Below are 21,109 nucleotides of genomic sequence, written 5' to 3'. Positions count from 1 at the left end.
TTAATTTTAGTAAAGAATAAGTTATATCACCACAGGAGAAGAGATGGAAAAAAAGAATTTATTGCAAAAGTAAACGTTTCTTTATTAGGAAAGCCATGCACTTATGGAAAGCTTCAATATCAAAAAGAAGGTTCTTAAATACATAAAAGGCTTTTTAGATAAACAGAAATTATCTATCTATGGAATATGAAGAAGTATCAGAAGAAGAGATAGTAAAGAGCTAGTTAAAAGAACTATTGACTCTTATATATACATACCAATAGGTGATATCACAGCTTGGTGCAATGCAATGCACAAGTGCAGATTCATAATGCAAAGATGTAGGGGATTTTTATAATATAAATAACTAGAGCAGGTGTAAACTTTAGTACTTTTACTTACTGCTTCTCTCTTTAGGTTCCTATTCATTTCTTCCATATTGGTATCTGCATGTCCATGCACAGAGCGACCATGGATATAATAACCAAAGCAGCTGTGTGACAAGAGAAACACTGAAATCTAAAACAGATGGGGGAAAGGAAGTATAGTTTAATTAAAAATTAGAATTTTATTATTAATGCTTGAATTCCCAGTGGAGACCAGCAAGACCTTATACACATACCAAGTAGGCAGGTACCAAAATAAATATGGCAGAAAAAGATTTAGTAACTCTTCTACTGATTAGTTTTATCTATGTTTAACTAGAAACACCCACCAGCTTCAAGTTTAGTTTATCAACAAGGATGACTACTTAATTCCAGAGCCCAAAAAATTAAAGCAAAGTTACTTTTATTTTGATTTAAAAATTATGTCTGTGATACATAATACATATGCATGATTCCAGTTGAGCTCCTAGGAGACTGTATTTAATAGAATTCCATTCAGTATGATAGAATGTTTATATATATCACATAAACCCCCAAATCAACTCTCTTGACAACCCATGCACTGTTTCACAGAAGAGGAATCACCAAGGCTGGAAAGGCTGATAAAAGAGGTTAATCTCTGTATTTTAAAAAGTTCTGTGCAAATGAGCCAATCCAACCTGTTCCAACTGCTCTCTTCTTTGGTTAAAAAGGAATTCCTGCAGTGCAAAGCTTTAAGACCCACACTAAAACTAGAGAAAGCAAAGTAGTTTAGATGAGTTCAAGTAAAAATACATGAAAAAAGTGGTAACTGTCCAAAAGGGACAATCATGAGGTTCAGCTGTTGAGGGACAACCACAAGATAGGAGCAGAAACTGGTATAAAATAATACCAAGACAGCTGTGGCTATAAAACAGAAGTAGTAAAATGCAAACCAGTGGACAGAAGGGCAGCAAATTCTGTCATGATTTGTTACTTTTAAATTCTGTATGTGCAAATGTAACCAATTAACTTCATAAACAACCTAAAAATCACACATCTAGAAGAACATGCTGGTACCTATAGTTCCCGAATCCTTTTACATTTAGAGTTAAACTGAAATTTTCTTGTATATTGCACCAATAAGTTAGCTGAAAGAAACATTTACTTTGGCTGTTAGCTTGTAATCTCAAATTAAATTAATAAATATTATTTAATATTCTTAAAACTATCTTATGTATTATTCTATTAAAAATGCCACTGTACAAATGAGACAAAGAGATACTTACATTGCTCACGCAACACAAATCAACAAATTGGCTTATCTTATCTTCAACAAATCTTTCATAGCACACAGAAAAAAATATAATCTGAAATAAAATCAACCAATTTTTCTTTTGTTAGTTCATCAGATTTGACTTTATTAAGCAGTTAACTTCACAGTTTAACACTCACAAATTACAGACTTCCATAATGGCCGCTATTGCAAATAGAGCCTATGAAATGGGATTGACATCTTTCCCTCTAAGAAGTAAAGCTGTAGCAATAACCTGCTTTCCATTTTGTACTTGGAGATCATAGAATCATAGAATAGTTAGGGTTGGAAAGGACCTTAAGATCATCTAGTTCCAACCCCCCTGCCATGGACAGGATGCTCCAAAGTTGTTTAAAACAAGCCGAAGTAATTGCATAAATTCACCTCATTGAGAGGATTAAAATTCTGGCTACAAACTATGATGTCTCATAGCTCACAAGATGCATTTTGAGTTCCAGGGGTGTACCATGCTAAAGCAGCTAAAAGTCTAAACCAAGCAAAACAGTTAAGAATATACCCAGTACTGTGATACTTAGTATGCATGGCCTAGTGGTATATTCTAGCTTCCAAGAACCAGCCTCGAAATGACAATTCAGTATATATGTGTTTCCCATACCTGTAAGCTAGCAATGGCTAACCAGACTGCAGCAGACACACCAAATCTTAAAATGCGGCTACAAGGAGCTATGTAACTCTCACTGCTTCTTGCAAGACTGGAAGAAGAATCCATTAAAGCCAGGTTTGAAAATCCCACCACCTGAAGTGATTAAGAAGGCCAACGTAACAACATGAGGCAATAAACAGTATTAATTATGACACTGTTGTTTCCATTGTAACAGGAAATACGAATTACAAATTAGGAAAAATGGACCTGGGAATAGTAGCATGTTCACTATGATAGAGCCCACTTGTGTGATCCAGTGTTCTTACTGAGAAACATAATTAAAAACATAAACTGTATGCATATATGTTGATACAGAAATTCAAAAATATATGCACCTAAATCTCCCAAAAACTCAACATTGATTTTTACTGAAAAACTCCAAATTCTACTGTTGGAATGCACAGGGATATTATTTCTGCCAAATTTCAGCTTTTTGGTCCTATATATTCCAGTTGTTTCGTTGAAGAGAAATATATTTCCCTCCACTGCCTTTATGGCTGAACCTATTTTAAACAAAGAATCTAGAAAAAGTTCCCAAATAAGAGGGAAGAGAAACACCACGTCTTGAAACACTTCAGAGGTAAGAAATATGTGTAAATTATTCAGAACCACAGCTGCATGGAAACATATTTGTGGCGGGTTTACCCCCCACAGTGGGACTGAGAACAGGAAAAACAAAACCAAGAAAACTTGTGGGTCAAGATAATGAAGTTTAAGAAGCAAGGAAAAGGGAAGAAGGTGAAAAAAACCTCCACAACAACTGGTTCAAAGGTGTGAGACTGATGTGAAATCAGACTCCAGTGTCCATTGTCTCAAAGACTGGTCTGAGAAGCTGCTCAGAGATGGGTGGGAGGAGTTGAGGTAAGACTCCAATGCCTGAGAGAAGGGTGTGAGGAGCTTAAGTGGGACTCCACCATTCATTGCCTGAGGGATGACTGGGAAAGAGCTGAGATAAGACTCCATTACCTCAAGGACTGGTGTGAGGAACTGCTGCCCATTATCCCAAGAATTGCTGCAGAAGTGTGTGTGTGTGCATGTGTGTGTGTGTGTCCCCAGACAAGAGCTGGTTGCAAGACCAGGGAAACTGGTCCACCAGACACATGCAATATGTGACATGAAGAACAGAGGTGCTTCCTCCAGCTCATAATAAAAGGGGGAAAAGGTAATCCCCAAGAGACACATCACCAAGGAACCATTACCATGAAGATGAATCCAGAAGGACAACTCCGTGAGGACACTCTGCTGATGACTACTACGGACCGTGAAGGACACTCTCCATGAGACATGACCATGAGGGCAACTCCACGAGACACACTCCATGGGGTACCTTCAAGGGGACTCCAGAAAGAGACCTCCATGAGGACACCCACCTCTGACAAGACTCTTGGGGGACACTCTGCTCCAATACTGACTACGAACCCTGAAGGACTCCTACCACCAACGACCGGGACAACAGATCCCCGGGACACAGCTGGATCCATGGTGGTGACTCTCTCTCTCTGCACCTCGAATCCTTGCTTCATTTTCTCCCTTTTTTCCAATCTGTCCTATCACTATCCCCTTTATTACAATAATTCCCCTTTTTTATAATAATTGTCCTTTTGTAATAAATGTACTAATCGATTACGGTACTTGACCTCGTTTGCGTCTTAATTTCACTCTTGGGATCATGAACTGAAACAGGGTCCGGCACTGGGGTTTTTCTCCAATTGGACCCTGACAAAAGGCAATCACTAATGATCTCCAACAAGTAGACCAGTGCTCAGCCAGTTCCCAGAAAATCTCTCTCTTCCATTTTTACTGCTGAGCATAATGGTATATCGTATGGAATATCCCTTTGATCAGATGGGGGCCTGGTTGTACTCCCAGCCTCTTGCACAGCTCCAGCTTGTTCTTTGAGGGCCTTGGTGCTGTGCAAGCACTGTTCAGCGATAGCCAGTACATTGGTGTGTTACCCTGTTTTAGCCACAACATCCTATGGGCTGCTGTGAAGAAAATAAACTCCACCCCAGCCAGACCCAGTACAGTATTGAAAAGCCCCATTTTGCTGCCAGACTGTACCTGCACCAGCCATACGGTCAGCACTGTCATAGTGACTACGCCAACCAGTGACTACTTTGGTGCCAGACACAAGGCTTGTGGGGACGGAGACTCCTTCTTCTATGCTTTCCAACTTCCTCCAATTATTATTACTTTTCCTGGCTTGTTTTCTACTACTGTACAGCTTGTCACAATGATTAACGAGAATGGAGCCATCACTTTATTAAAACTGCTAACCCAAGAAGATAGGCTTTGGGCATTACAGAAGTTCCCTCTTGCAGTAAGCAGCTGACTGCCATATCTGCCCCTGTGCATTATACTTCTAGGGAAACTAAGCTCCAATCTTCAGCATAGCAATGAAAATTATAAAGATTATCTGAGGTTTCCACAAACACTGATTTAGCCTATTTAATCTTTCATGACCTTCTCCACCATCAGTAGCAAGAAAGGGGTTCTTCAGAGAGAAATTCATATAGGTAGTTATAGAGCAAGATGTTAATCTGTCTGTACTGAGAGTAGCCTCTCCCTTGCGGTAATACCAGCAGCTTACACAGAGTAACGTGATTAGTTCGGGGAATACATGCTCTCTTTTTTCCCATTCTTTCCTTGTAACGTGGCACCTAAGTTGGTCCTGGCCTGTGTTTACCAACAGCAAAACTACTGATACAGTGAATGAGGAAAGCTTGGGTGTATTTACTGTATTTAATTATAAAGAAAAATAGGAAATTAAAAAAAATATAAAAATGTATTAGAAATATGTAAGAACATCACATAAACAACTATATGCTACATGCTTTAAGAATATGTCCCAAAGTAACAGTACTTACTAAACTGCAGAGGAAACTACACAGTATGTTTTTTAAAAGCTAAAGCACAATTTCTCATGTGCCCTTAAGCTGTATCTGAAGGCATTCTGCCTTGTGTTATGCCATCAGGAACAGAACTGGCACATTTCATTTCCTGCTTTATGAAAGGTCACTACAGTTCAGATAAATATGAAACTTGAAATAAAGCTGTTGACTGATGCAGTAGAAAGCCAGTAGGCAAATAAGGTATTGAGTGTGTAAACAGATTTATCAGTCTCTTAAGCCATTCAGGGTAACTCATTACCTTAAAAAAACTCAAACAAAACTAACAGAGGTCTCTAAGCTAATTAATGGTTGGGTTGTTCTGTTTTCCCCCAAGTCTTCCTTAAATTATTGCAATGACCTATACATATAAATTTAAAAATGTATTAAAATAATTTTACAAAGTTATATGCTTTCAGGTGAACTTGAAGGTTACCCAGAGAATGCAAGAGTTAAAAAACAGCCCCTTAAGTTACATGCTTGTTGTGAATCATAAAAACTTAATAACAATAATAATAGCAATAACAGTACCTCCAGAAAAAAAAGAACTGCAAACACTTGAAACAGAGGATTTATCTTCCTCACTGTCTGAATTTCATTCCATTCATTTGCTACAAAATAGGTCCTCCATATGCTCACAGGTGCAGCAGCACTTTTAATAACACCTTCACCTAAAAAGAATACATACAATAGAGCTCTGAAATTTAATACTTGATAGTGTATCTGAACTTAACCAAAGCTGGCTATCCAAACAAGCAAAGTTTGAGTTACCTTCAACTCCTTTAACAACTCTGCTCTTAGGTCTTTCCCAGTCAATAAAGAAAATATCTATAGTAAGCTGTGAAACCAGCAGTTGTAAGAATTGCAGAGCCTAAGAAAGAAAAAGGAGAAATGTAACAAATAAGGACAGCAAAAACATATAGACTAAGATGAAGAAACAGTCATTGCACAAGTCGTTCATTAAACATAAAAAAAAAAAGGACTAAGTATTTTCCCATAACCTATTAACATGTTTTATGAATTCCAATGCAATATAACATCCATAATTAATAAAATACTTGTATATCCCATGAAGACAGAATACTGATCTTGGAATTCTACAAGTATGTCTTCCTTTCAATAAGGAATTGGCAGCACTTATGTTCTGCTTTAAAAGAAAGCACTGGCTTGCTTGATATGGTATTATTTTGTTTCTTTATACCTTTATCCTTGAAAGAATAATTTTCCATAGATCATCTTCCTTAGACATTTGCTTCCATATAAAGACTCCACAAAACAAATTTCTATGGGAAAATTACTTAATTCTTAAAGTAAAATAATTGTTTACATCTATACACCAATAAAACGAACTCTACAAGATGCTTAAAAACAAGCCTACTGAAAATATGCAGAAGCATATGTTGAAACGTCTTTAATGCCCGAGCAAAAAAATACTTACCTTTAAACTAAATGCACATGCTATGTATGTAACAAAATCTTCTTCTTGAGATGGAAGTGGTAAAAGGACAGAGACAAACTGCTGACCCTATAATTGAGAAGTTATATTGAAATAGTACAGATGGCATAAATAACAAAGTACTAAGTGCTTAAGAGCAAATAACATTTTGCAGAAACAGATCAATATTTAATGCACAATCATTTGGAATTTGTAAAACATTTGAAGTGACTATTAAGCAGACTGCAAGTACAATGAATCCTAAGGAAAAGAAACACGTCAATATAGAAATTTCAGCACACAAAAGAGGATATGATATAGAACTTGCCTCAACAGTCTGACCAGAAAAAAAAAAAAAAAGAAAAAAGAAAGAAAATTAATTCTTGTGTAAAAATATATGCAATATTAATCGGCTTTCATAACCCTCAAATCTGGAAAACACTTACTTTGAAGAACACAAGCCAATAAATTCCTGTGCCCACTGTGATGATAAAGAAAATGTTGGCAAGGTCTCCAGCATAAAACAGTAAGAACTTCAAAACTGTCTGCAATTATAAAAGCACACCGTAGAGATCTGTAAAACTCATCAAGTAATGCATATGCACATTCATATAAAATGTCATGCAGCTCACACTACAGGAACTCTAGTACTGAAAAGAAGCCTTGAACAAACTTTTTCTACTGTCGTCATATATTTATGGTACATTCAGTATCTGAAACTCCTACATGCTGGTCTTTGTTCAAAGAAGAATTAATCTGAACAGTAAGCCCACTCAACTGATCAGAATAGTTCTGTAAATACCTTGATTTTTAGCAAAAGTGTTTCTTAAATGACAAAATCAGACCCCCTGCCCAAAAAAAAAAGGGCAAAAAACCTACTTCCTCAAGTAAGCTTAACTCCAGGTCACATTTCTATGCAGCTAGGCTAGAAATTATTTCAGTTGCCTTAAGAAACAGAACAGTTATATCACCGGGAATAATAGCAAAGGTCTCCTTAAAAAGACGAAGATGTCTCCCTTTTTAGGTTGCCAGCTGTTCATACCTGCAAGTCAATTATAGAGTTTCCTGTGCGCCTCTTCCAGCCTGCAGTCTTCAGAAGGGACCATAACACTGCGAGCCCACCCAACACACCCAGCGTGATCTGAAGAGAATGAAAAGTTACTGGCAGATGTTTTTAAAAACCACAAAACAGAAGTAAATCATTATACTGATGAATTAAAGGGAAACATAACTTACATCAGTCTGAACCTGAGCCTCTGACTGATTCATCTCATAACTGACTGAGAAGGAAACCTGAATATTAAGATATAAAAAGTAAATATGCATAGAAATTCTGAAATGCTACAACCATTACAGACAATGGGAGTTTTCACACTTTAGTTGGTGGGAATTCCCATCTAGCGCTATTATAGAAGTACAACACATATCTTCTTTTACTGTGTACATATGACCTATTGTGCTGCAATGCCAAACTTAGTATTGGCATGTGCTCTGCTATGCCTAGTGCAGATTTTACCAACACTAATGCTGGGGATGGATGCTTGCTGCCTGTAAGTTACTAGCTGTACCTAATCAGAATCCTTCCAAATGTGCATATTTTTTTCCTTCTGAAAGGAGACACCAAAGATTTGACACTTGCCCTTTCATCAGTGTTGATTAAAAGTAACTTCAATGTAATTACACCAAACATGCAAAATCATAAAGTGAGCTCCGCATAGCTCAGACACCATTTTTTTTCCAGCTTGACTGAAATAAAAACTGCCATGCCTCACCAAAATTGCTGACTTTAGCTTAAGTCCCTATCTACCCTAAGACATCTTTTGACTTTGGTTTGAAAAGTGTGATTAACAAATCAGTTCAATTAAGATAGTACAAAGATCTCACCATCACACTCTGGGTTTCAGGGTTTTCGACAAGCACATCTGTGTAAGCAATAGTAAGTAGAGGAGGGTAGATAGTTCCTCTCTGATTATGGGATGCCAGACGAATACTGCAGCAATATAAACAGAGTATTATTTTTAATACAGAAAATGGATGAGTTGCTTGGAAAGTATTAACTTAAATTTCACTAATAAGAAAATACCAAATGGACAGAGCAACCTGATCAATAAATGTGAGTTACAAACTCAATGACATGGCAATCCACATTTTAAAAGCAACAGGAGTGTATGAAGGCATGGACTTCTCTGCTTTCGTGGGAACTCACTTGGAGTGTTGTGTGCAGTTCTGGTGTCCTCAACATAAAAAGGACATGGAACTGTTGGAACAAGTCCAGAGGAGGGCCACGAGGATGGTCGGGGGACTGAAGCACCTCCCATGTGGGGACAGGCTGAGAGGGTTGGGGCTGTTCAGCCTGGAGAAGAGAAGGCTGCGTGGAGACCTCAGAGCAGCCTTCCAGTATCTGAAGAGGGACGATAGGGATGCTGGGGATGGACTATTCATTAGGGACTGTAGTGACAGGACAACAAGTAATGGGTTCAAACTTAAAGAGGGGAAGTTTAGATTGGATATAAGGAAGAAATTCTTTACTGAGAGGGTGGTGAGGCACTGGAATGGGTTGCCCAGGAAGGTTGTGAGTGCTCCATCCCTGGGGGTGTTCAAGGCCAGGTTGGACAGAGCCTTGGGTGGCATGGTTTAGTGTGAAGTGTCCCTGCCCATGGCAGAGTGGTTGGAACTAGATGATCTTAAGGTCCTTTTCAACCCTAACTATTCTATGATTCTATGATTCTATGACTTGAACACATAAAAAGAAAAAACTGGGGAACATTATTTATTTGTAAGAAAATACCTGAATCAATCTTTACCTATTGCTCACATTACAATAGCCACAACTGAAGTAAATTCCAAAAGGTCACTTTTCTCAAAACACTATAGAATGACCTTTCCTATGTGTCTGTTGATTTTTGAAAAGGCGTGAGGTGGGACGGTGTTCTCCTAAGATACATAAGCAATCCTTATTTTTTTTTAAATAATGTAGTATGTAATTCTTAGCAAATGGAGTTAGTACATTAAATTAATCTTCAAGATGGTTACTTGTATGTATCAATACTCTGTGCTACTCAGCCATCTTTTTAACTAGTAAGTTGTGAAGAGCTGAAGAAAAATGGAGATCTCAATTTTTAACATTGCCATCTTAGAGAAAGACATTACAGAAAGAAGGTGAAAAAAAGATTCTTCCAAAACATATTCCAGCAGATATTCACCATCAGTAATGACCCTAGCAGGTAGTCTCACAATTTCAGTTAAAGGACTACTCTGAAGCCCATTCTGGATTGTATAACAGAATAGGCAACAGTTTGTAAAACAACTGCAAAAAACCAATATAGAGTATGAAGCAGCATCCTCATAGAGTCAGCGGCATATACATTGAAAAAGAATTAACAGGAGGTTTTAGGTCTTTCCAGATGAATGAATGCTTGCTAACTTGCATTATGCATCCATAGAGTGATCCATCATACCTGAAAAGTAATCACAGTAATTTTAATCCCCACAAGTCAATGCTGTGTTTGCTAACCCACTCATCAGAACAACCTATGGAAACTCTTGCTATTTCCAAATATACAATGGAAAAAGCAACACAGGATATATTAGAAACAACATAATGAAAGAACTGTCTTTTATGACAATAAAATGCAGAGTGCACAAAATCTACTGTATTTTCTACGTACTATGTTGTATTATATGCAACTAATCACCTTATTGTTATTTTGCTAGCAATCCGAAGTATTCTTGGTAGTTTTTCCAAATCATGCTCTTTCCCACTTAGCGCATCCACCAAAAAAAATCGACGAGTCAGAAGCCAGCTGTTCATATTACTGCCTTTAAAAAAACCATGACAGTCCCATAATATGTAAGAAACTAATTCAACACATAAAGAGAATGAGATCTACTAGAAAGGATACATATAACTGTATAATACATCTAACTGTATCCAGGATGTAAAATTACTTACTTCCAACTTAAACAAATACATAATGAAATCAATCGACTGGGCTGGTGTATGCAAAGTTTGCACTTAACAGCATGAGAACCTGCCCACAAAATATTAAGTTCTTAAAACAGAAACAAGTTATGATGTGTTTTGGTATCTTTAAAACAACTCACTGACAGTAATTAATACAAATTCTTTCTATTTGAAGTTAGTCAAAAGTTAATTTGAATTCACAAAATATTACTATGACAGTCTTACCTTGATTAACAAATATTTCATTGTACTGAAGATTCAAATTTAAAACTGGCACGTCCCAAAGATATTGTTGTCCATTGTCACCATTATATTCAAGGAATAGGTCATAAAAAATTGGATTAGCAAAATCCAATAAAATCTTGGAAACTGAAATTTTGCACTGTAAGAACATTAAAATAATACCACTTTAGCCATTTAATGATTTTCTCAAGTTGTGGATTCTTCTCCTTCAAGATCATTGCGGAATCTGTCTCACTTCTTCACAAAAGACAAGGCATTCCAGCCATCTGCAAGCATTACAAAATCCTAATGATTTTATACAAACCCCTTGGAAATTATGCAATGACCAGAATGACTGACGCTGAGAAGGAAGCTCTGCTAACATTTTTCAATGGATTAGAAAAGAATTCCTAGGAAATTTCACAGACATAAAATTTGAAACAGCATAAACACCGAAGTCAAGAAGCATGAACACTGGAGTTTCACAGTACTGTGTCTGGTTCTGGGCTCACCAGTACGAGAGAGAAATGGAGCTACTTGATACAGTCCAGCACAGGCCACTAAGATGATGAAGGGACTTGAGCATCAATCCTATGAAGAAAGGCTGGGAGAGCTGGGATGGTTCAGCCTGGAGATGAGAAGGCTCGGGGGGAACTTATCAATGTTTACAAATAACAGAAGGGAGGGTGCACAGGACAGAGCCACGCTGTTTTTGTGGGGCCCAGTGACAGGACCAGAGGCAGCAGGCACAAACTGAAACAGAAGGTTCCCTCTAAGCATCTGGAAACACTTTTTCACTGCTAGGGTCACCAAGCACTGGTGCAGGTTGCCCAGACAGGTTGTCAGAATCACGTCTACGGCTGACTGAATTTAGCATCTAAGTATACACAAGCTCACTAATACAAATGCCAGTTCAATTAGTTTTGGTAATCTTATGCAGTAAAAAAGTTTTGTGATGTACACTTAATTTTTTAAAACTACATTTATTTCAGTCAATAATAAATTAAAATAAGCAACAGTTTCACAAGGAAGAAACCCACGTTGTAGCTTATGGCTAAGCTCCAGAGGTCCTTCAATAGGCACTGAATTACTGATGATGTAAAAAAAAAACTTAATTCAAAATTCAGAAGAGCATTTTATCTCTTACTTACATTTTGTTGGTAAGTTGTTCCAAATGCATAAGCTGCATTCAATTTAGTTTGAGTATCAGGACAAAGCTGCACAAAACATAATTCTGATTAGGTTAAATCAAAGGTATTTTCTTGCATGAAAAGTATTTACCGGTAGCCTAACCAGTTAATGTATTCACAGTTCTCACTATGAAAAAAGGTATTTTGTTCTTTTTTTTTTAAGAACAGAGGGATCAATCTTGAAGAGTAAATGAAATTCTTTATTGTACTAATACTGGTGTTCTTAAAATGCTGCTTTAGCTTATAAATACTTGCAGAGTGTTTTTCAGTTCCATCACTGAAGTTGAGATCTGTGGAGAGCAGCATCCAACCCCCAAAAATAATCTTTCTGGGGACTGAATGTTCAATGCACTGTGCTGCCTCAAGCTTTATCAGTGACTTCTGCTAAAGCTAAGAATCACATGAAAAAAGAACTCCACTTTCATATTGTCCCCTTTCTCTTGAGCTGACATTCTCAGAGGACCAAAGTTATCATGATAACTAGTAGCTTGCTTTTTTTTTCCTTTTTTCAATGTAACTTTTACATTTTCTACAAAGAACAAGTCATTCTAAGCAGAACCCAGAAAAATGGGCCAAATTTTAACTAAATGGGCATGGCACTTAGTGGAGGGCATAGCCAGTTTCCCCAAATGAAAATCAAGTCAAAATTTGCATAAACCACAATTCTGTTAGTGTGCAAATGAAATTCTGGGAATTGCTACAATTATGCAGATTGCTTTAGCACTGTCTTATCATCACGCATTATCTATTATATCGTAAGAGGCCTTAAATGGAAAAGCTATTAATTTCCCATTGATTTTTGATAGCTACTAAATGGTCTGCTTTTAGGAAATTAATGTGTCCCAAGAGACCTTAAAATCTATGTCAGAATATGTAGTTTTTTATGCACAGTAACTGGCTTAGTAATCTTTTTGCTTAGGCATTATCTTTCCTTAAAATTTGAGAGGCAGATGCAGGAGAGTTCATCCTGGGACAATCACAAAAGAAACAGCAGTCATTATCTAAATCCTGAATGTCAGCTGCTCATCTGTAGGTACTGGAGCATTTGAAGTGACATTCTCAAAAAGTGACATGAAGAGCCTAGAAAACAGGGCAGACAATTTCCAGTTGTTCTTGCTAGGGTTCCTATTGTTGCTTGCTTAGGGAATTACTGACAGTGCCTAGATTGCCACTGGACTGCTAAACAAATTCTTCTCTGTAATATGTTTGCAGCTGCCAATTTCTGCTGTTAGCCTACTGCACCTTCTACTTGCTTATTTGCGTTTTTCACACGCTATCTATATAGCATGATACTGCTGAAGTACAATGTGTGTGTGCCACTGAAATCACAGCAGAGTGTCCAAAGGTACTCTGAATTTTTTAGCCAGTGTTCACCACTTTACTCCCAGCAAGCTTGTGTAACTTTTTCTTATGAAAAAGCCAGGCAGATGCTGCCCAAAGTGTTCATTTTATATAAAAAAAAATCCAAAAGAAATTAGCAAACAAAAAATTCCAAGAGAACTGAAAGAAAATGGGGTGGTAGACCAGTTTTCCTACCTCTCTTGACAGTGACATAACCATTGATTTGCTTGGCATGCTCATAATATGTGAAAACAGGTGAGAGCATCTAATAGGGACACACTCATAGTATCATCCACAAACACCTGTGGACTGGGAGCTAAAGTACACTTTTTTCCACAAGAGAAAGAGGAGTAATAATACATGGGTAACAGTATACTGAATGGAATAAAGAGATTTTTAGTTCTAAAGGACTAGTGATGTTTTTCAGAGCTTTCCAATTTGCCAGATTTATATTGGTCAAATAGATGAAGGAAATGTTGATGAATTTATACTTTTGATTTTATAAAGATCACTGTGAGCAAGAATCAAGGGCTATTCTAGCTCTAGAGCTATGAACTGTCAGTAGTGTAGTAACAAAAATCTTGGCTTTTGTCTCAGTTTGGATAAGGCAGTCAGAATGTTATGGTATCAACAAAAGATAATTTAAATCAAACATACCTGTAAGATGCCTCCTTCCAAACTTTGCCATTTAAGAAAGTTTCCTGCAGCATCAAATGAGGCTGCAATAAATTGCAGCTTTACATCCTGATGATGAAAAATGGTAAACAATGAAACTCCCATAAAGTGGACATAAATATGTCACGGACTGTTGCCTCATGGTTTGATGCTTCCCTAAAACTTTCAGCAAAATGCTGCATTTTTTTTTCCTCCTTTGATTTTATGTTTTTAATCTTGGTTTTGGTGGTTTATTTTTTAAAAAAACCCACACTTTACCATTACCACTCTTCTACAGTTTCATTGGTGACATGGAAAAAGTCCCAAAGGAACGTCTACACAGACAAACATGCCCTAAACTAATCAGAAATCTATGTAGACTTCTAATGTATGCCAGGCTGGGATCTTGAGGGCTTCCAGGAATTTCAGTGTTAGGAAGAACAAAATTTTAGTTGCTAAAACAACTGCTGCATTGCAATATTGTTTAATTTAAAACACAACCTTTTAGAATGTGGCTAAAAAAGGCCTTATTATTTTATTTTTGAGACAGTAAGAAAACTTAAGGTAAATTTGGAGGTGTAACTGGCAAACAGGTTATCACTACACTACTTACTTTCTGTGATTAGTTTAACTTGAATAAACCATCCCAGTTATTCTATTTTTACAACAAATCTGTAAAACAAAACATGTAAATATTTGATTTACTGTTTTATTCCTTCTTAAAACTGTGCCAGTTAACAAGCTGCTTAAGCAGTTCGTCCCTTCAAGGGATGGATACCGGCTTTGTTAACATTGAAATGATTGGTTTTCCTCATCTCCTTTTCCTTTTTTTCTTTTTTCTTTTTTTCCACCTAATTCACTGTAGGAGGAGGAAAAGGCTGGAGTAATAGACTGAATCCATCTCTGATACAACTTAGCTTGTAGAGATTTGTAACTGTAATATTTTTATTAATTTGTATTTATTATTTTTAACCATAATATTTTTTAATTGAAATGCACATCTTGGCATTATGCGAGTGTGGGTATGAGAGCGTGAGCAAAGCAAATGTGTGAGTGATTGAGTGCAAGTCAGTGAAATCACCTCACCTAGAGATTTTTCACATAAATATTGCCTTCCTCTTACATAATATCTCACATTGAGTTCTGTTACACTAACTGCCTAAAAATTACCTTTTGTAGAGCCACATCTGTAACAAATCTAAACCTCTTTATGTGATTACATCCTCTTCCTAATGTCACCTTCCTCATGTCTACTACCCAACACCTACCTTATCTGTTCCTTTAAAACTGAAGATTGTAGGGAAATTGTTTGCCTCAAGCACTTGGGATGCTAATCCTGGTTGATCACTGTAATATAGCCACGGAAGATTATGCCTCCTGAAAAGAATTACAATGTCTTCTCTGAAGAAACATGTTTTGCATCAAAGAACATTAAGAATAATAATTTCCATAAAATACTATTAAAGACCAAAAGTTATGGCAAAAGCAACTTACCAGAAGGCTATTGAATGAGCAACGCCCAGCCTTCCTGTATTGACATAAATATACTGAAATAAACCACAGGCATCAGTACTTGAATAACTCAGTGTGTTCATGTTCATCACACACATATTTCCAAGAGCTTGGCATGCTGTTAGGTTAGAGTACAACTGCAGTGGAAAAACACAAGAACACAGAAAAGTATTTATTTAACCCTTCTTTCAGTGATGCAGTCATAAAATTTATGTTATTTTTAATAAGCTATTCCTAAACCTTCATTTTTACTTGAAAGTAATTTCTTTTTGTCAACACCTAGTATTTTCTCCCAGCTATTCAGGTTCCATATTTTATAGGTCTGCAAATGGTGGCATGAAATCAATGCATTTAGAAAACAAAGTACAAATCAAAATGTTTAATACCACTTAGGCTTTATGACAAAGATGACTCCATCAAAGACTGACAACTGTAGTTGCATGTATCGTAAGTATCTTATTTCCAGTTTTAGTAGTTTTTCTAGTCTGCTACTCCTAAACTACATTGTACTTATACCACTCTTCAATTCTGGTGAACAAACACTGCTGTGTGACAGGCAGAAATGAGGCCTGGCATTTGTGTGCAGTGATCACTGCACTAGCATTAACTTGCCACCACCTACTGCCTTGTGTGGGTATGATCAGCAGTTGCACATTACTTTCAGACAGCACCTCTGAAGACCTCAGCAGGCTGAGGCAGACAAACAGGATAAACTTATGTAAGTGATGAGGACAGTCTCAGTTTGTAAGAGAGAATGACATAAGTAGGAGAAAACTTCAGAGCTGTGTTTATATGATGGTGATGGGAGCAGCCACAAAAGTGATCTGGGAAAATACTGAACAGAAGTCTCATGAAATACTGACAGAGAGAACGCCTGCCAGTCTGGGAACTGCTAACCTTGGAACTAGGCCTGGGAATCAGAAACATCCTTGGGAAGTGCAGCTGGGTACCTAAACACCAGAGGCATCCTGAGATACCACTGATAAGCACAAAAATGATTAACTGTAACAGCAACTTTTCAGCTGGAAAGGTGAAAAATAGTCTGGAAAAGAGGGAAAACATTCTAAGATGGCAATTGCTATTGGCTGTTCTAACTGAAAGAGTAGATAAACAGTCTGGAAAAATAAAAACTGGTCTGAGAGAATATAAAACATCAGCTGCCCAGGTAGTGCTGTCCTACACCACCTTGTGTCTCGGCAGTATAAAAATCACTTACTTTTTACCCAAAATGGAGAGTGAATCTGTCCCTGTCTCACTCACACAAACACACATATACAAAGAACGCTGCCTGCACAAACTGTTCTATGATGAGGTTTATCACTACCTGATAAACTCTATGCAGTTTATCAGACCATTGCTGCAGATGCCTGGCTGACTGCAGACTCTGCAATACAAATAATCTTTGAAGTAAGACTTCATTTATCATTGATTTTAAGGCCCCACTCCTGGGAGTGGATTGGTAAGCAATGTACTGGTACTATTTTAAATAATATATATATGTAGGCACACATATACCTAATTGATCATAAGTGTATTTGCTGCTTTACTAACAATACTTTTGTGGTAACTTGTAATATTGAAATATATACTTGCTGCTCCCATTGGAATACATACGTACCTGCTTTATTAATCATAAGTATAGTCACTTTACTACTACTAATTTGTAGTAATCTGTAATAAGGAAATGTAGGAAATAAGGACTATGTCTGCTTGTGTATTATGGAATTATGCAAATCCACTGTTGTGATCCTTATACACCTGTAGGACATGTAACCCTTTGAATCATGATGTACTGGGAGGAAAGGTAAGGCCTGAGAAGTTAAAATCTAATTTTGAAGACAGGAATACAAATGAAAAAATAAGCATGTGTGGTAACAGTTAGTAAAAAGGAGGCAGAGGGAGGCATATCTCCTTCACAAGTGTGCATGAATCTGTTGCTGCAACCACTCTTCTAACCCGTTTACCATCACCCAGAGCAACATAATAATAAGTAACATTTGCATACAAAAAGCAAAGAAAAGCTAGAAAGGATGGTTTTATGGTTATCCTTCTCCATCACAAACATAAATAACTAACCAAAAGCCAAGAAAGAGGTAAAGACCAGCTGCCAATCAATAGTGAATATGTAAGAAGTCCATTTTCTGAGTGATCCCTTACTGGATAGACCAAATGACAGTTCACATACCTACTGACTATTGCAGGATTTCTTCTTTAGCACCATTCACCTTATGAAGATTCCAACCCTGATGATTTGCACTAACATTGAAAAGCACTCAATATTCATTCTAAACATTCCGTATATTTACTTCTTTCTCATCTACTGGCATCTCAAAATAAAAGTGTTTAAAAATAGGCAAGTTAAGTTCCAAAAATTAAAGTGTCATGCTTTCATACTTCTGTATAAAAAAGCAAATTGCAAACATTGACAAAACTCACCCAACAGGCAGAGGCTGAGGATTGCAGGTTTTTCAGAAACCATGCTGATGTCAGTGTTATACCCTGTAAATAAGGAATTGCTTCACTGTCTGTGTTCAGAACAATATATCCATAACGTAACAGTTTGGAAAACTGTGCCAGCTAAAAGATGCTACTTCTTTTTTTGAAGAGCTTTCTATTGTTTGCAAATATTTCAAACAAATCAGCTCTGTTCAAAACACAGCCATAATGCAGAAACTTCTTCCACGTCACTGAATCAGGCAAAATCAGGGTGGACCACTCGGTGGATAAAGAACTGGCTGGCTGGCCGCACGAAAAGAGTTGTGGTCAATGGCTCGATGTCCGGCTGGAGACCAGTAACGAGTGGTGTCCCTCAGGGATCGGTGTTGGGACCGGTCTTGTTCAACATCTTTGTCGGTGACATGGACAGTGGGATTGAGTGCGCCTTCAGCAAGTTTGCCGATGACACCAAGCTGTGTGGTTTGGTTGATACGCCGGAGGGAAGGGATGCCATCCAGAGGGACCTCGACACGCTTGTGAGGTGGGCTGATGCCAACCTTATGGAGTTTAACCATGCCAAGTGCAAGGTCCTACACCTGGGTTGGAGCAATCCCAGGCACAGCTACAGGTTGGGCAGAGAAGAGATTCAGAGCAGCCCTGCAGAGAAGGACTTTGGAGGTGTTGGTCAATGGGAAAATGAACATGAGCCAGCTTCAGTGTGTGCTCGCAGCCCAGAAAGCCAACCGTATCCTGGGCTGCATCAAGAGGAGCGTGACCAGCAGGTCGAAGGAGGTGATCCTGCCCCTCTACTCTGCTCTCGTGAGACCTCACTTGGAGTATTGTGTGCAGTTCTGGTGTCCTCAACATAAAATGGACATGGAACTGTTGGAACAAGTCCAGAGGAGGGCCATGAGGATGATCAGGGGACTGGAGCACCTCCCGTATGAAGACAGGCTTAGAAAGTTGGGGCTGTTCAGCCTGGAGAAGAGAAGGCTGCGTGGAGACCTCATAGCAGCCTTCCAGTATCTGAAAGGGGCCGACAAGGATGTTGGGGAGGGACTATTCATCAGGGACAGAACAAGGGGTAACGGGTTCAAACTTAAGCAGGGGAAGTTTAGATTGGATATAAGGAAGAAATTCTTTACTGAGAGGGTGGTGAGGCACTGGAATGGGTTGCCCAGGAAGGTTGTGAGTGCTCCATCCTTGGCGGTGTTCAAGGCCAGGTTGGATGAGGCCTTGGGTGGCATGGTTTAGTGTGGGGTGTCCCTGCCCATGGCAGGGTGGTTGGAACTAGACGATCTTAAGGTCCTTTCCAACCCTAACTATTCTATGATGCTATAAAAATACATAGAAAAAGAGCAGAAATATGTAAAATTTGAAGGAGCTTTCTTTACCACACAAGGGAACTACCAACGATTTCAAGGGTAAGGTGTTGACTTGGTGGTAAATTTAACTCAGGGCCAAATTTGCCAAATTCATTATTACATAGCCTGTTTTTTGTAACTACTCATATTTGAACTAAACATAGCTTTTGTACATAGAGTAAGCAACTGAAAAGACATTTTTTCAATGAAATATTATTTTAGAAGATGTCATTTTCAGACAGCCAGACCAACATTTGCTATCAGGAAACTGCAAGGCTGCCTTTTGCTTTGTTTCAAGCAGTAGTCTTTAACATTAATTCAGTTAAGAACAAACTACATTTATTAGCCACATAGCATTTCCTCAGTTCAGAACTACTTGGAAAACAGTCCTGTGAGCAGATCTGACAACTAATAGAAGTTAATTAGCTAAAACAAAGAAAACACCTTCATTCTTCTCAACAGAACACATTTCCACTCATTAGCCAATTCAAGGTGGTCAAAAATTTCAAACACAATCACAAACTGCATGTGTCCATTTTCTTCTATCAGCTCTACATGTCTGAAAACTAAAAATGTCTTTTCAATTCCTGTATCTTCTTTCACAGATTTTACATGAATACCCATTTTACATATGAAAAAAAAAGGAGAAAGAAAAAAACATCCTGTTTTTCTGATACAAGAGTGTGTTTTAAATACATATCAAACAATAGACCATATGATACTGTTTTTTGATATTAAATTCATGTAAATTACTTTGCCTTTTCAATTTTCCAGAGGGCGTGAATTTTCTTAAACATATTTCATTAGAACAATACTTGCCTGGTCTACAAGTCTACACTCTATCTGGATGCAAGCTACCTTGAAATCACCATGATCAAATAACAAATCACCACCTTTGTTTGTCAAGAACTGAATGTAGAAGGCTTACGAAAAGGAAATAATGGGATAGTTTGAAAATGTTTAGAATAAACACACTTACCAGCTGTGCAAAACGAACAGTTGCAACTCCCTTTGGGGGTAAGTTTTCACTAGCACTGAAACACAGCCCACCAGTCTAAAAAAAAAAAAAAGTAAAAAAATAATGGAAATCTAGATTCTTGTCAACATAACTTTTCTTTTTCTGAGCTTTATACAGTAAGCATTCTTTCACTTACTAAAATGTTTGGGCTGCTGCAGTCACAAGACTTGCTTGCATTGATGAGTGTTTGTTCACATCTTACACACCTATGGATCACAAACATGAAGCATGCACTTAAAATGTAGTTAAGTATGAGATTTACTACTTAGTGATAGCTGATCACATAGTATGCCTGAAAACACCGTCAGCATCTTCACTAGTTCAAACTGAAATCCAAAAGACATAACCGATTTATTTCTTCTGTCAGTGAAATAGAAAGGAAATAGTTAATTACCAAAATAAGAATTCTGTTTCTGCTGTTTCAATCCAAATCTGTTTAGTCACACTAAAGCAAAACCAACTAACCAAACCACTGGTCATCAGTGAACACGAAGCATACTGTTTGACGCTTGAAGATTTCAAATCCACTGCTTTTAAACCTAAAGATATAGGCTGTTCCTCAAGAATACCCATTTAAAAAGCACAAAAACATTCTAATTTATCATCACAAAAGGCAAAAGATACTCACCTATTTCCTGATGCATCTGAAGCAGAGAAGGATTGCTCACTTCCGTTACAATGTAAGCACAATGCTTCATCAAGCAAAACGCCATCGATATTTCTTTCCACTAGGTGGAAAATAAACTCAACTGTGATAAAACTGCATGCAATTTAGTTTCAATG

At 37.6% G+C, this 21,109-nt stretch overlaps 1 protein-coding gene across 1 annotated transcript in view; it reads right to left on the bottom strand.

Annotated features, from left to right (window-relative positions):
• The window catches only part of TMEM67 (transmembrane protein 67), a gene marked incomplete at its 5' end in the record, with an annotated part of 32,006 nt that overhangs the window by 6,136 nt on the left and 4,761 nt on the right, over positions 1-21,109 (bottom strand). The window contains 20 exons of the mRNA XM_080609721.1: positions 382-498; positions 1,613-1,693; positions 2,255-2,395; positions 5,722-5,861; positions 5,962-6,061; positions 6,629-6,715; positions 7,072-7,170; positions 7,668-7,766; positions 7,862-7,918; positions 8,510-8,615; positions 10,321-10,444; positions 10,815-10,971; positions 11,963-12,028; positions 14,000-14,086; positions 15,265-15,373; positions 15,491-15,645; positions 17,945-18,007; positions 20,288-20,362; positions 20,463-20,532; positions 20,955-21,054. Coding sequence (XP_080465847.1) covers positions 382-498; positions 1,613-1,693; positions 2,255-2,395; positions 5,722-5,861; positions 5,962-6,061; positions 6,629-6,715; positions 7,072-7,170; positions 7,668-7,766; positions 7,862-7,918; positions 8,510-8,615; positions 10,321-10,444; positions 10,815-10,971; positions 11,963-12,028; positions 14,000-14,086; positions 15,265-15,373; positions 15,491-15,645; positions 17,945-18,007; positions 20,288-20,362; positions 20,463-20,532; positions 20,955-21,054 — 2,033 coding nt within the window. The remainder of the gene's footprint in view (positions 1-381; positions 499-1,612; positions 1,694-2,254; positions 2,396-5,721; positions 5,862-5,961; positions 6,062-6,628; positions 6,716-7,071; positions 7,171-7,667; positions 7,767-7,861; positions 7,919-8,509; positions 8,616-10,320; positions 10,445-10,814; positions 10,972-11,962; positions 12,029-13,999; positions 14,087-15,264; positions 15,374-15,490; positions 15,646-17,944; positions 18,008-20,287; positions 20,363-20,462; positions 20,533-20,954; positions 21,055-21,109) is intronic.

This window comes from Psittacula echo, assembly GCF_963264785.1.
Source record: "Psittacula echo genome assembly, chromosome: 2".
Lineage (NCBI taxonomy): Eukaryota > Metazoa > Chordata > Aves > Psittaciformes > Psittacidae > Psittacula > Psittacula echo.
Note: the sequence above shows the minus strand (reverse complement) of the source record. Positions and strands in the feature narration are given on the sequence as shown.